This window comes from Actinia tenebrosa, unplaced genomic scaffold, assembly GCF_029948245.1.
Source record: "Actinia tenebrosa isolate PJP-AT-01 unplaced genomic scaffold, QUT_ActTen_1.0 PGA_scaffold3__52_contigs__length_22856419, whole genome shotgun sequence".
NCBI classification, from domain to species: domain Eukaryota; kingdom Metazoa; phylum Cnidaria; class Anthozoa; order Actiniaria; family Actiniidae; genus Actinia; species Actinia tenebrosa.
The window spans coordinates 13954044-13970248 of NW_028292580.1; the positions used below are offsets into that span (position 1 = coordinate 13954044).

The following is a 16205-nucleotide window of genomic DNA, read 5'->3' on the forward strand; positions in this document are numbered from 1 at the left end:
AAAGACTAAAAAAAAAAAGAAGAAAAAAAAAAAAAAAAAAAAAAAAAAAAAAAAAAAACAATATAAAATAATCAAGCAAATTACCACTCTAAATTTTTAATTTTTTTATGTATGACAAAAATAAAATATGATTGTTGTCAAAGGCTTTACTTAATTGAAATGTAAATCCTTTTTGCCAGATTTTTAATATCATAATATCCTCTCTTTGTTTTGTGCTGTGTTTACGTATTCAGTTTAATTTAAGAATCCCTTTTTGAATGACTTTTTTTCAACGATTCTAATTTTGGTCGGCTGATGTGGGTAACAACAAGTTATTTCCTTTTAAATAAAAACTGGGTGAAAATGTATTGTGTCCCAGGGCTGGCAATCCGTTATGTCTTATCACGAAAACGTATACGTTTGTTAAGTGGAGTCCGTTTTTTCAATCAAATGCCCCCCATGGTGATTGATTTAGTTTGGGGTTTCTTAGACAATAGTATGGATTTTCATTTTCCTGAGCTACGAATGTTTTTTACTTCAGAAGATTTTTAAAAAACCTTAAATTTTCTCCTCGTTTTCACACTATCGTTAAAGACTAAAATAGTATCAGATTCACACTCCATGGTGCCGGACAGAAAGCCTAACAGGTTCTGTGACCCACTTGATAAGGCTACCGATAGATGGAATTAGAGTTTTGACGTTGATTTTTAAGGTCGGTTGAGGACTCTTGTGGTTCATATTGCAGAATGTCTTATGAAAAGCAAAATAATCTCTTCGAGCTATCTTGCACTCATGTTGAATCCACTCTAATTTATTTTCTTGGCGCCTGATGTCGACATCAGACTAGGATATATTTTGATTACAATCACTGAATTTATGTTCCGTCAAGTATCCCTTTTACCAGAAACTTTATCAAGACTATCCACTCGTCAATTGAAGTACAATTCCTCATATTCTAAAGCAATTAACCTTGCCATTCGATGCTTTTGAATATGGACTTCAGATATCTGGACGTTTTTCTGTTCTCACTGAAGTGAGATTTACTGTTGCTTGAGATTTTTTGATATAGATATCGCTGGTAAGCAGACAGTCAAGCACGATATCTCAATCATGCGTGCAAGCGCCAACGACACAAATAACAATAACACCTGACCATTTTTTTTAAAAACCTGAATTTTTCATCTTCCATCGTTACTTGTTTCCGGCTAACCATGCAAAATCGACATCTGCACCCTTTCCCGCTCAGAAAAATCAAGCGAGTCTAATCTCTTTTTTTTTTCTGGTTAAATCTTTAAATTAAAATGTCCTTAATTTGGCTGACGGCAAGCTAGGGAAACAATAAGGGATTATAAACTATTAATACGGACGTTTCTGATTACAATTTTTGAAGTGGTAAGCATGGTTAACTCTGTGTTTTGATGCTAACAAACTCACGAAGTCTAACTGGTTTTTTCATTCACTTTTTTACAGCTTGAATATTTGGATAGATTTGAGGACAGAGCATGATACAACAAGCAACGTTGGTCTTGGCTTAAGCAAGACGAAAAAAATATCGAAGGACCTCACGACACTCACTGACGAAGAAAGTAATTGTTCTTTTTAACTGAAGACCTTCAAAAGGGAGACAAAGAGCTCATCAACAAAACAGGAAATCGTCGAATTATCGATTTAAAAAAAACTCTTTAACGTCATCAATCGGAGTCGCTTGGCAATTTTACTATCACTAATCATGTTGGGAAATTCTAACAACGAAGGAACATTAACAAACTACAGTGAGTTAATGGAGGAAGAAATGTATGAAAGCCAGGGTTTTCATGCCTCGTCAGATGTCCCTCTTGTCATGGTTGCCATTCTTATCATTGTGGTAAATGGTTACATCACGCTGCTCATTTCAGGCAGGCGAGACCTTCGTACTCCAAGTAACTTAATTCTAGCGAGTCTTACCATTTCCGATGGACTTACAGGACTAGTAACTGTTCCTCTAGTGATGACCTGTACAATCACTGAGACTAATGATGTCTGTATTTCAAGTGCTGTCTTTGTTCGCTTTATTTCGATCCTGAGTGCTGTGCACATCCTCTTGCTCACACTTGATCGCTATATTTTTATCGTCTGTGCCAATAAATACTACGATCTCGTGCGCAAGAATCGTGTTATGTTCCTGCTACTTGGAATATGGTCGATGAGTATCATTGTGACGGCCATACGACTCGATTGGGCTGTCGAAGCCGATGTTTATGGCAAAGAAGACAACACAGAAAAAGAGATTGAACTGAATCGTAAAGAACGAATTTTCAATTGGTTCTGTTTGGTTGCCTTTTTCTTCATCCCTCTTATAATCACAGTCATACTGGACGCAGAACTTCTTTTTGTCCTTAAACGACAGGTTCGTAAGATCCTTCAGAACAATCTTCTCCACGCACGGCAGGGACAGACAATGAAAACGAAGAATCGAGAGCGAAGGGCTGTGATTGTTTATATCATTGTAGTTGTCACATTTATCATTTGCTGGCTACCATATTTCTTGTACGATTTATGGCAACACTGGGGCTCTTTACCGAGCACAGTAGAATACCTGATCATGTACATCAGAATAATTACGTCTTTAAGCAATCCCATCATGTATACTCTCAGTCACAGGACATTGAGAAGAGCCGTCATTGTTTCTTTGCGAAGGACACTTGGTTTAAAAAGGCACCATAGATTCAGAGGAACGAGTGGAGGATTCACGGCCCAGATCAACCGCACAGACACAACTCAAATGTAAAAACAATAATTTATTACAAAAATATATAATATTATCATGATGCTTACTGCCAATCCAAAGGCGAGGCAGGTGAGTATTTAACAAGATAAAGAGCTATAGATAGATATTATTTCGATCGTATCACAAAATGAACAGTTTTAATAGTTAGGAGTACAGTTCTATACGCATATACTTTTGTTGTTTGTGCAATGCGCATCTCTTCTCAATCCCAATATTAGTAGTTTATCGTCTATTTCCCGTTCAAATCAGTGGGATCGAACTTTTACTAAAACGGATCTTTCCTGTTTAGCAATATTATCACTGTATCTTTAAAATTACTAGAAAATTACTAGCAAGGGTTTTTCGTATCGGTGAGATAAGAGACTTCCGCTCCAAGTCAAGAGGGTCAGAAGTGGTAGTGGTAGCAAGGAAATGAAAATGGGAATGGGAAAGTGAAAAGAGTTGACCTATTCCTCTCCTTCTCCTTTCCTTACCAACTACCTCCCCGTTGGATAAATAGAACATTCTTGAAGTCTTTAAAGTAGGAAAAGGGTAAATAAAGCCCATGCCGCTGTGTTGTAAGCAGTTATAAAGCACTAGCGGATTGGTAGCCAGAACAGCTCGAGAAGTGTTGAGAAACACTCCACTAGCTATCAGACTTTGCTTACTGTAACGTATGTTTGCCAATCCCTGCATGGTTATTTGCAACTGTATATAGCACACGTGCGCTTGCTAACTCCACAACTATCTGAGAGTCATATTTTAATCAGATGACTTTTCAGCTTTGATGAGTTTGAGAGTTTGTCCTCCAAAGGTGGTATCATCGTCAAAAATCCTTATTGCACCGACTCCCTCACAAACCCAAAGTTTCTTTTAAATCTAACTCAATATAATAGCTTTTTGATGCACGCAGGTGCATATTGCATTGGACATGGTGCAAGTCGATTACTTTACTGGATAAATCTAACTTAATGAAGCTAATTACCACCAATCAAAACCGGTCGTGGGTGAAATATGAAACTGTGGTCTGAAATCAAGAAAAGACCCATTCAACTTAGGTGTAACATTTTCCCATGCTATACCACGTGTCAATTTTTTTTTGGACAATTAAGTTTTATCCACATTAATGCATCTTATAAAGTGTATTGATATACAAAGATACAGTAATCAAGAGAATAACACGAGGTCTGGTCATGAGAGCCAAGCTTATAAGTGATCTATTTTTGAACCCTTTTCATGCTATAAAATCCAAACAGATAAATCCTGTCTGTGAGCGCGAAAAAATTGTAAAAAACTATACCTGTTTGCCAGAGTTGTCCTCTTTTTCTCTTGTGCCGGAGATTAGAGGTAAGAATCAGGATACCTAAGACAAGTAGGGCAGACTACATTCGTTTAATAATTTTTCCCCAAACAAATCAAAATTTAAGAAATTTTTGCTACGCCCAAAATATACATAAATGCGATGAATTTAGTGTAAATATCGTATATAGAAAATTCTCAACGTCCTATCAATTTGTATAGAGTTTATAACATCAGTGTCCGTGTTCACCGGTTATAAGAAACATTCTAAAGGAAAAAAAAATGATTATGAGGTATAAAGTATCTTGAAATTGATTTCGAAAACTTGCAAATAATTTTATCGATCTTTACATTAATTCCAGAATCATTAAATATTTAATTCTAGCTCCTCCGGGTGGTAGGGTGGGGATCTCCCCTCCCTACCCCTGCTGAATTGATTCTGGTGAATATAAATAATATTACACTCTATATTATGGAGGTGTTTGTTAATAGGTGACAAAAAAATATTTATGGTGTAAATGGAAATATTTATAAATCGAATATTGTATTACATAGTATTAATGACATATACATACATATTCTATTAATAGAAGTATACCGTATAAAATAAAGACTAACGTTATATGGAAAAACCATGTGCATGTCAAGTGTTCTTTTTTTAGCGGTACAATTCTGAGGCGAAGTTTGCTGTTCAGTACTGATGCGCCAAAAGATACTTTTCGTATTTGTACAATAACCTTTGTGTTCGTTACTTGCAGAATCATTTACTCAGGTTTAATTTTATTTCAGCGTCAAATATTCAAAAATATTAATGGTAAAGTTAAAGTGCACAATATCAACAATACAAAATGACTTTGAAGCTCTAAAGAAAGCTACACTGGAATTAATTCATGAATATTCTACAAAAAATCAAGGCATATTCTGCATGAGCAACAGAATATTCGAAACCGAAATATTTTGTTCGAGCTATACATTTAATCTATTGTAAGAAAATGACAGAAAATGGTAACATGGGAATACAGGGAAAATAAACTTAGGCACGTACGGCGGACCAAAAGTTTAAAAGTTGACAACGCAAACTTTTCTTCAGTGTAACTTTCCAGGCAACAAAATACTTTAGTAGTTACCCTCCGCACAACGCGAGCCGTTAGATATAGCGTTTTTTCTTAGTATGTGCGACTAATAGACTCCTGCCATGCAGAGTGGGAAAATAATCTAGTTTATCCGATGCACTATTGTTTCAATTTAATAAAACTGTGGCTTAAAGTGGCTGCCTACTTTTGAACGTTCGAATTGAGCCCACAATGTGCGCGCGCTCAGAAACCGCTGAAAAATCTACAAGATCTTATTGAAGAACCATACGCGTTTTGAGCTTCAACGGGGCAAAACCCTCAAATTTTGCACGGGACTCTATATTTTTTGATAGATCATTCGAAAAAACTCCTAAAAATCTAGGTCATATCAACATTTTAGGAAAAGTTTAAATCAGGAACACGTGAAAAAATAGATTTTTGTAGGGATTTTTGTTCGACTTTATGAGATTTTTTAAGAGCACCGAAACTACAAAATATGACAAATGAATGTATCTTTCTGTCTTTTTGTCGAAAATATCCATGTATTTTTGTAGAAGGATTGACTAGCCTTCGTTCGTGCAATCATATAGTCTGCAAATAACTATTATCTTATTAATCTTAATTTTTTTCTAATCACTTCCGGTGGCGCAATTTTTACTCCAAAAGCTCGTGCGTAGGCTTCCATTATATGCTGATTATCTCGAAAACGAGCTCGGGACACACTATTTTTCTTTTCAGATTTGGAATCAGCATTAAATTTCAATTCGGGAAATCGAAGTTTTAAAAAAAGCTTAAATCAATTTCCAAAAGTAGGCAGTCACCTTAAAGAATGAACTTTCTTTTCGAAGACGATGAGTCGGTCCAATTTAAGTTGGGCTGGCTAGTAATTGGATGGGTAACTTTTACCTCTAGCTTATTCTTATTAAGAAATCACATCTTGTTTTTCATTCTTTAATTTATTCATTTGCCGTATGATGGTAAGTCGTACGATTACGAGTCGTGTTACTTATAGTGTTGCTTTTGAGTTGGGAAGGACGAGATAACCATTTAATGAGCTGCATCGTAGCTAGAGCAAATGGAGGAGAAGAGTAATGAGAGCAATACAAGTAGCGGAGATCAAGATGGGGGAGCAAAAAACAAAGAAAAAAAAAAGAAGGAAGAGGAGAAGGGAAATGATGGGCGGGCGGGTGGGTTGGGTTGAGGGGAAGAGAGGAGAGACGATGAAGGATAAGCAGGAGAGTCAGGTAGAGGAATGAGGAGGAGGAAAGGAGGAGATGTTAACAATGAAGCGGTGTATGAAGCTGTAAAACAACAACCACTGCGAAATACATTCGACGATTAGTTCTATACAATCCCAAACATAGAAAGCGCTCTAAAAAGGGGACGGCGACGGATATACCATCAATACATAGCTAACACTGTATGGGCTGGAGTAAGATCTTTTTTCGCAGCCTGCGGAATTCAACGGCACTAGATTTTCCGGACGAGCAAGAGATAGAGGGTAGAAGGAGAAGAATGGGATGGACGAAGAGGACAAGAGGACAAGGACCAGAAGAAGACGGAGAGGGATCGAAGATACGCAATTGAGGCAGTGGAATAGGTCATTAAAATACTTAGTAAACGTATCACCACAAAGAAGGTGTATCAACGGATAAACTAGTGGTCCTAGGAGAGCCATATATGTATGGTATTTACTCGCTATACAATCTCTATTTATAGATTATTGATTACTTATCTGGATCACAAAAGCATGAGGCCGAAGAGAAAGAAGTGCTAAGTCTGTGCTAAGTGCACGAACGTCATCCTAGGAAGAGCTGTATCGAATAATGACTCTCTTCTGCAACCACCACCACGAAAGGAAAGAGGTGCTCCACAAAGCGTTAAAACATTGTCACAGTATTTGAAAACGTATGCTGGACCTTTACTAACACTTTTTTTTACCATAATTGGCCATTGAAAAATAGAAGGAAAAAACCTTTACAAAAGGTTTGAAGTTTTTTTTGTAGACATCCTACCGTCAATAATGATCAGGCTGAACGATATAATCGAAATATAATTATTTTTATGATGCGGATCAAGCTCTTGAGCATAAATCCCCTAAAGGCGCTGAATTAGTTCCGGCTCAAAAGATTCTAACCTCCGTGAGAAAAAGGGGTCAAAAAGCTTTAAGTCAACTGGCCATTGAATCAAAGATTATTTTTTAATTTCATTTTTGGCTTGAGTATGCATAGATAATTTGGTTGAAATCCTAATAGATATTTATGTGGAAAGTGTAATATTTGAAGTTAAAAAGTTCCGTTTTCAGATTTATTTCTAGGGCAGACCAGTCGAGAAGAATGGAATGTTCCCGTAAATACTAGAATAAAACGAACAATATCACGAATGGGGCTTTCAGTTGGAAACATAAATTAATTTTTATGCATTTATTGATTTTAAATAGTGCAGTTCTTTCTTAATATTGTGCTCATAACATAAAGAGTAAACAAGTAAAACTTAAGAGGTATTTCAACTAAATAGTACGATATATATATATTCCTAAATACTTTGCTCAGTTTTTTAATAGTGCTATTTAGCTCTCACTATTTATAGTTTATTGTCTTCACTTTACTGAATCAACTTTACTATTATGCTATTCCAAAAAATCACATTGGTAAAAAGGACTATCCCTTCGAAGAGTGAGTGGGTTAGATATTTGGTATTTTTCTATAATAGGATAGTTTTTATACTTTTTATACATGAGTTAGATTCAGTGTCAGTAGACATTGGCTTTAAATAATAGCCACATTATTGGACAAAAGATTCCTTTTTTATGTAGATACGTCCGTTCATTCTTATATTCATGTTAATTTTTAAGAATAGTCTTCAATAAACTTCCACATGCCCAAAGTAACTAATGACCATGTCCTCGATACAAAATTTCCTTTTAATGGTGCAATCATTTATTTTTCTCATGATGACTCAGCAGTTTTGGTATGCAGATCATTAGGACAAAGTCATTTGCTTTTCTTAAATATAGTATCAAATTTTTCTAGATCTACCCCAAATGTGTCAAGCAAGGGATGAATAACGTAAGCACAGAATCCATAGAAGCTTCGGCACGTACGGAGCAAATCAGAGTGTTAGCTTATCCAGGTCGTAAATTATCTATGTCATTTATGACCTATTATGATTTTAAACACCATCAATTGACTACAATTATAGTACTTGAAGACTCAACCAAGCTGAACATCTAATGAAGTTGGAAGAAAAATAGCTGTCAACTTTTATTCTTTGGCGTCTTATGAAATGTGATATTTATGATTGGGAATCACTCTCTTTAAAGGCAAGCACAAGATAAATATACTGAATCACACCACTTATTAAAAAAATCTCGAATGATTTGTGGAAAGAACTTAAAAAAAGAGGTGTTTTTTCCCCCCCTCAAATACTTGAGAACAATATTGTGACACTTATTGCTCATAATTAGCCATTTGCCTTTTATCTAGTTCTTGTGAATCTATTTAAGTCTACAGTACTAACTAAAATTGTTTGAAATGGTAATCATTAATTGGAAATAAAACCTGTTATTTTAAATAATTCTGGAACAAAATCATGGGAATTTTTTAATCTTACGTTGTACACACTGAAACAAGTCATGGTTATTGTCGGTGACTTTGAGCACAACTTTTGCTTTCATTTGATATTTTATTCAAACTGTTAAGTTACTTGTCTCATTTGCTAAAGGTTTTTATTTAATTCATTAGCTATAATGCTCTGGCAGAATTTAAAGAGCAATGATTCGTCGATTGCAAAGATTACCATTTGAATTTAACTTAAAAAACGAAATGTGTTCTCTTCATTTAGGCACCCATTTAGTATACTTGCCGACCAAGAGCTGCACTCTCAATTTTATTAGCATTCAATTAAAGGAATAGTTCCTTAAAACCAATTCAGTTCTATTGCTTAATTAGGGGTTTTTACTTTAAAAAACTGGTCCTAATAGCAAGGTTTAGCTTAGCATGATCAATTGCACACCGTGAGAAGACTTCGAATGATCTAGATTTGTAGCATTGATGCCACAAACGTCACTGGTTCCAAAACAGCTATCCAACGCCCTGAAAAGGTTAGTAGCTTAAAAACCTCACCACCAAGGTATGGCAATTCTACATATCTTTAGTTAATTTTACAGGAGCCTGTAAGCCGTGGAGAAGTAATAAACCTAATTTTTCGATATTTTATAGCTATCCCAGGAACCAAAATAAAATTAGGTGAAGACGTACCGGATCAGTCATGCATGCCACTACCAGGGTTAATAAATGAGTTAATTCCAATGTCAGTATTAACCAATCAGAGCTCATTACTTCACAGTAATGACGTTAATTAAGTTACTTTGATATTGCAAAGGAACATAATGTTTAGCTCAGAAACCTCCTTGGTCGTGTGAAGGAATGAAACCTTCAGATACTCACACCAAAATGAAGCTGCTTGCCGCAGCCTTTTTTCTTTCATTTATTTTTTTATTTAACAAAGTTAAAGCTGAATATGATCTCAACGAAGGTAAGTACCAACGTTTTCATTAGCTGGTTTTATTCTTTGTCTATTTTTCTTTTCACAATACGCCAGCTTAAACATTGCTATTTAGAGATATCATAAATTTGTTCAGTAATCAATTTTGATTTTCGTGTTTCGCCATATCGTCCAAGGTCGTTAGAAATGGCTCAAAGTATTGCAATCGATGTAAAACCAATTAATTTATTAAGTCCACGGCATCGAAGCGAATAACAATAAAAATTTTCCTTTTTCTAACATACTTTGTGCAGCCTCTGGCAATTTAAACAGAACTGAAATAGTTCCAAATCTTCTGGCAAAGTTTTCTCAAGCAAAATTTGATTTTCACGTATTAGGCATAAAATTTTTAAAATTTCAAAAAGCTGTGAAAATATATTGCCTATGGTTAGTGACAGGAAACAGGAAACCGAGAGACTGTAGGCCAAATTAAGCCTTAATTAAACCTTGGTTTTTTGTAATAAAGAGTTCCCAATATTGATTTTTTCCGAAAAATTATCAAAAAGGGTTGTCCTACGATAGCTGAATTCAATTCCTGCGTAGTATATTGCATAAAAGAAGTCACCCAGCAGTCCAACTTTTTAGAGGCCAAATTTGGGTTTAACTTTTATCAGATCTAAGTATAACTTTTTTCAGGTCTAAAATACAGAACAATACGCTAAATGTTTTCAATATTCAGACTATAACTTATTTTTTGAATTTATTATATTGCTAAGATTTCTTTTCCTATTAGTGATATCAATCGGTAGCTGTTTTAATGAGGATGCTAGGTTTTTACGCTGGTGTCGGGCTGTTGCTCTGAAACTATCCAAGTTTCCACGCTGCTTCAAGGCTACTTATAGTGGCTCACGCAATGAAGTTTGCTACAATAAAATGTTCAGAACAGCCTCCGATATTCACTAAAAACTGATAAAACAACATAAAAATTTTTGTAATAATCGTATCATGATTACATAACCAGTTTATTCATAATTTCACAGATTTTAATTTCCCACTTTGTAAAATACTATTTGTCTAATTAAAAAATGGTTCTTCTTTCGAGAATAATCTACCGAAAAAAATTGTGCATACTTGCAAAAAAATTCCTTCACTTATCGTTATTGACTTGATTAATATATTGATTTGGCATGTTATGCAATGATTAATGGGAAGATTTAAGCTTGGTCAATAACGAGAACGAACTAGAACCTACGTCAAGGGAATGTGTGACGTCAGCATTGTTTAATAACTTTTAGTTCGACGTTTTCAAAGTACAAGACGTTTTTTAAGTTTTAAACTAATTTACTAAAAGAGAGAAAATAGAAACCAAAAATAATAAATTAATAGGGATCAATTTCGCATATGGAGCAGAAACGAGACTTAGTGAAAAATTTACAAATATAGTTCAGTACAAGGAAAGTGGTGTTTTGAACTGACACTTGCGTGCGCATCTAATCTTGATCCTCCTAAAAAAACTCGCAACTATTACTTGTTATTAAAACTTTGAAATAAAAAATAAGTAGAGCTGATTCATTGCTGGTTCTCTCCTGTGCTTTGAGGATTTTGGCCAGGTTCTTTTCTCTCCGCAAAAATCATCATCTTTAAAATTCTAATAATGGAATGAGGGCTGCAGCTTCGTCAGCCACTAGCTATTATCCTTTTTTGTTACTTAAAAGTGTTAGCTTTGTAAAAAAAGGACGATTATCAGAACTAGACGTCATAAGTATTATTACTAATCTAATATCTCTTCTATCCCCCATCTTTTTAATTATGTTTTAAGGGAATTATTTTTTTTTTCCAGTTGGTTGTGGTTCCTTGGTGGACAACTACTTGTTGGAAAACTCCAGTATTTCATTCAATGCTACATCCGGGGACCCTGGCCGTCCCTTAATTTCTGGAGAACCATGGAAGCCGACCAACCTTAGCTTTAGGAACTCCTTGACGGTTGATTTAGGTAAGTAAAGTCAGTAAGTTTGAATCACCTTAAATGCTAATTTGCCTAATCCTTGGAGGTGGCCCATGTCTTTGATCTGTTTGATGACGTAGTGCTGAATAGACAAGCAGGATTCGATCTATATATAGTAGTTTACTAATGAGGGTTTTTATACGTGGCGTCTATGGTGGTCAAACTGGCAAACAAAGGTTTAAGAACTATTTATTTGATGATTTCCTAAACTTTGTGTGTGTTTTCAACAATGTAAAAAGAGAGTAAAGTTTCAAAACGATTATGCAAAACGCACTTGGAGAAAATTAAATAAAAATGCTGTCTCGTGTTTTTTTTTTAGGTGAAAACTACAGTGTCAGTCAGGTGGTGTGGTCAGGAGACCCTGCAGCAGCAGAACAAACAAATCAGATGACAATTCAGTACAGCTACGATGGAATAACATACGACTGTAGAAGGAAACCACTAGCACCTGCATCCTGCAATGTAAGCATCTTCATCTTACTTGTGTCATGTAATTTGCTAACTGCCTTAGATCAAGGAAATAATGAGGGTTTTTGAATGTAAAAGTACGAATGCACTTACCACACTATCATATTTATTTTCACAGCCATACTATGGGAATCACCCGCCACCTGCACCAAGTCAGGCAATTAACGTGGTTAATCTTGGAAGCGTCATAACTGCACGTTACTTCAGATTTGTTCCAATTGAACCAGATCCAGGAGTAAAGCCTGGTTCACACAATTTAAGAATTGACGTAAATGGATGTGTTAAAGGTAATCCATTAATTCATGTAAACATTTAATTCCCCAAATCGTGCTTTTTCCTGGTAATATTTATTTACTTTCTTTTTCAAAAACTAAATCATTATATAAATTTTCTATGAAATAGAAACTATTTGCAATTGGAGCACCTTTTTTTTTATTTCAAACCTCGACGTTTGTGAACACCGGATTTTTCTACCTCAACATGCGTATTTGATGTCAGTTCTTCCTAATCATTCGCAGTAAAACAGGAATTCCACCAGAAGAATTTAGATATAAACACAAAAATCATTAAGTACAAAATTCTGTGTACAAATCGAAGAAAATACCAACTTTTAGAAAAGTATTTATTCTAGATGATTCATATGAGGTTGAAACATATGTTTTTAAGTAAATAAGGTTATATAAATCCTTGTTACAGGATAGCTGCCCGAGTACGATTTTAAATCTTACACAAGGCTCTAGATTATTTTATCGTTGATGTGCTAACAATTCAAATATTTTCAGGTATTCCCGATATCGATCTTGTGTTTCTGTTCAGTTCAACTTCTACCATCATAGCAGACGCAAATGCAGCTTTTACGTTCATGAAAAACACAGCTAAAGAATTTGTGACGCAATATGGTAATACGTATATCAGGTACGGCCTGATCGTCTTTGGTAGTACTGTCAACGATGTCTTTAACTTCCAGACTACTGCCAGTATGAATAAAGCTACTTTGAAGACGTCAATCGATGCCTCCAACAACATCGCTGGTTCATCTGATCTGAAAGCTGCGCTTGGAAATGCAAAAGCAATGTTACAAGGACCAGGTTCACGACCAAACGCAAGAAAGATTGTTGTTGTAATGATGGACACGGGTTCAGCACAGTCTCAGAATGAATTGGAACTTGCTGCAAAAAACCTCAGAGATATCGAAGCACTTGTGATCGGTATTGGCATTGGAAGACAGATTCCAGTACAACAGCTTGAGTGGATAACTCTAAATAGGTATTACGTCATGCTGTTTCCATGGACAGGAAGCTTTCGTCATCTTTGCTTTGGTATTGCTGCAAGATGCTTTAAAGGTATGGATTAAGGAGGAGCACTGAAATCGTACTTGACATTAGAAATATGTACTCTTCATTTATTACCCAACCCCACTGAAAAGGAATTATTTATTTACATAACGATCAACTCACCTACGTGAATAGTATCTTTATTGCTCTTTACGTTCGTGATACATATAAAATTTGAAGGTTACTTTATAAATAGAGAAAGGTTACTATGTAGACGATAAGCCTGAGAGCTAAATAAACCGTTAGGTTTTCGAGCTAGCTCCCAGTATTTTGTTGCCATTTTGTAGGTTTAAGAGCGTAATTTAGTATTGACATGTATATTGAGAAAAAAAAAATACTAAAGAACTAATAATATATATAACAAATAAATAGGAAAGAAACTTCTATAAGGGAAATATTTTACAGTATGTATCAAGTGAAGTTAATAAAGAAAATAACAATGTTGTTTGAGTTATTTAGACCTTTGCTGGTTTAGTAAATAATTTTAAAGTTGCTTTTGAAACGAAATAGTGTTCTTACATGCTTTGAAGTGAATGGGAATATTATTCCACATATCTATTGCCATAAAGGAAATAGATTGTTTTCCGAGGTTAGTTCTTATTTTGGTTTTGTAGAGGTTATGTCCACTTGCATATCTTGTATCATATCCATGTATTTCATTGGCATATTTAAACATAGAGTTAAATATACTAGGTAGAGATCTATTGTGCCATGAATGTACAAATTTTAAGACGTGCAAGTGGTAGATATTTTGCACTGATAAAATATCTAGAAGATTCATTAAAGGCTTAACGCTTTCTGTGTCTTTGCCATAAAGGGTGGCAAAAAAAAAAAAAAAAAAAAAAAAAAAAGAGTCTTATTACATGATTTTGCTTAGTTTGAACCTTTTGGAGATTTGTTTTGTACGTGCTACCCCATGCCATAATGCCATATGATATATATGGATAAGTTAAATTATAATAGATTTGTTTAAGTTGTTTAACGGAGAGGTAGTGCCTTAGTTTTGCTATTATTCCTGAATTCGTGCTCACTTTCCTGTTCAAACTTTTTTGTCCCGACCCATTACCTACAATCAACTCATAACACGCATTTGATTATCTATTCAAAAATATTATTACGATAATCCAATACCTTTCTGTTTCCATTTTCCAGAATTCGACATCACATTTGCTATCGGTGCTGGTTCCACTAATTCTGCAGCACTTTTTAAACTGATGAAAGACACCATGGGAGCAATCGTTCTAAAATACGGGATGAGAACCATCCACTACAGCATTGTTACATATGGACTTGGTTCAGCCTCAGCGTCCGTGGTACGTTCGTTCACCTCAACTGGATCGCTTTCGTCTTCAGATCTCAAAAATGCAATAGATAGTCTCACTTACCCAGGGGGTTCCGGAAACATTGCAACAGACGCTGCACTGAACAGGTGTCAAAGTAGCTTCAATGATCCAAGCGTTCGAAGAAGTGCTGAAAGAGACGTTGTTCTGATGACTGACAAGAGTTCATCGATCAGTACTGCGACTTTAAGATCCTTGTCGTACACACTAGGGGCCTCAGGATTAAGAATCATTCCCGTCGGTATTGGAAATAACATCGACAGAAATCAGTTACTAGCCATGAGCAGCAATAGTGAAGATGTTATCCATGTAACTGAGGTAGAGACAGCAAATGCCCTGGAATTGAAAGTCATGCACAACGTATATCGACGTAAGCAACTATATATAATTATACTGTATATATTGAGTCCCTGTGTTTCCTACAATTATTTTTTTGTATGAGTTGCTGTCTGGTTTCCAGCTATTGCTCGTTGAAGTTATTTTCCTTTTATGGCTGTAACCACCAGTAATCCATTACTTCAGTTCTTAATAGTGACGACTGATAAACTTTTTTACTCTAGGTTTAACACTTGGTTCCACATTTTTTTGATAAGAAATTAAATCCAACAGATAAAATGATAATTTTTTGATTATAAAAAGCATCCAATATAATAACCAACATCTGGTTTTCTTTACAGTTTACATGCTGAACTATGACATGACGTTCATCATGTACGCCTTTTCTTCTCAATCGAGTAGTTACTACTCTTACATGCAGAATGTCATACGAACAATACTACAAAGATATGGTTATGGGCGATGTCGATACACGTTTATTGTCTACGGAGGATCTTCTGTAACGTATTACAGGTTCGACAGTAAGGCATTCCCAAACTTGGAAATGTTGCTGAGAGCCTTTGCCAGGATTCCTAGAGCAATTGGAGGATCTGCGACTAATTTATCGCACGCATTTGAACATGCCAAGGCTAATTTCCAAAGCGATTCCCGGTCAGATGCTTGGAAGGTTCTGGTGTTAATGATGGACAGGAAAACTGGAATGAATGAGGCAGCACTGCGCAGTATGACAACATCTTTAGAAGAGATGGGAGTGTTTATCATACCAGTAGGAATGGGTCGTGAAATAGACATAGTAGAGTACTACTACTTCACTGCCTACAGAGACTTTGTCACATTTTCATCGGATTACACGTCCATTTCATACTTGAACATTGGTGAAAATATCATGAACCGTGTCGTCCGATGTAAGTTATTTGATTTTTTGTGCTATATTTAAGAAAATTAATGAGAGCTCCCTGTGTCTTTTTCTAGTTTATGCTGAATGCTCTTTTCATTGAAAAAAAGCCTGTTTCTAAAGTGGGATTTTAACTCCCAATTCTAATCCCGGGTTTAGGCTGTGCTTCTACTTAGCTGACATTGTAGTATTTCGGCTCTTGGGGGATTGGTGAATTTTGCAATGCATTGACTTGTTAGTTTTGC

At 35.4% G+C, this 16205-nt stretch overlaps 2 protein-coding genes across 4 annotated transcripts in view; both read left to right on the plus strand.

Annotated features, from left to right (window-relative positions):
• Nucleotides 1-4656, plus strand: part of LOC116289483 (histamine H2 receptor-like) — a 61330-nt gene extending 56674 nt beyond the window's left edge. For all 3 annotated transcript variants that reach the window (XM_031696421.1, XM_031696424.1, XM_031696425.1), the window contains one exon: nt 1450-4656. In XM_031696421.1, the coding sequence (XP_031552281.1) occupies nt 1709-2746 (1038 nt within the window). In that variant the 5' untranslated portion in view covers nt 1450-1708 and the 3' untranslated portion in view covers nt 2747-4656. The remainder of the gene's footprint in view (nt 1-1449) is intronic.
• Nucleotides 4657-9517: 4861 nt separating this feature from the next.
• LOC116289473 (uncharacterized) overlaps nt 9518-16205 on the plus strand; it is a 33568-nt gene continuing 26880 nt past the window's right edge. Inside the window, exons 1-7 of the mRNA XM_089035528.1 lie at nt 9518-9633; nt 11423-11575; nt 11907-12049; nt 12174-12342; nt 12838-13398; nt 14542-15099; nt 15407-15970. Coding sequence (XP_088891654.1) covers nt 9525-9633; nt 11423-11575; nt 11907-12049; nt 12174-12342; nt 12838-13398; nt 14542-15099; nt 15407-15970 — 2257 coding nt within the window. The 5' untranslated portion in view covers nt 9518-9524. The remainder of the gene's footprint in view (nt 9634-11422; nt 11576-11906; nt 12050-12173; nt 12343-12837; nt 13399-14541; nt 15100-15406; nt 15971-16205) is intronic.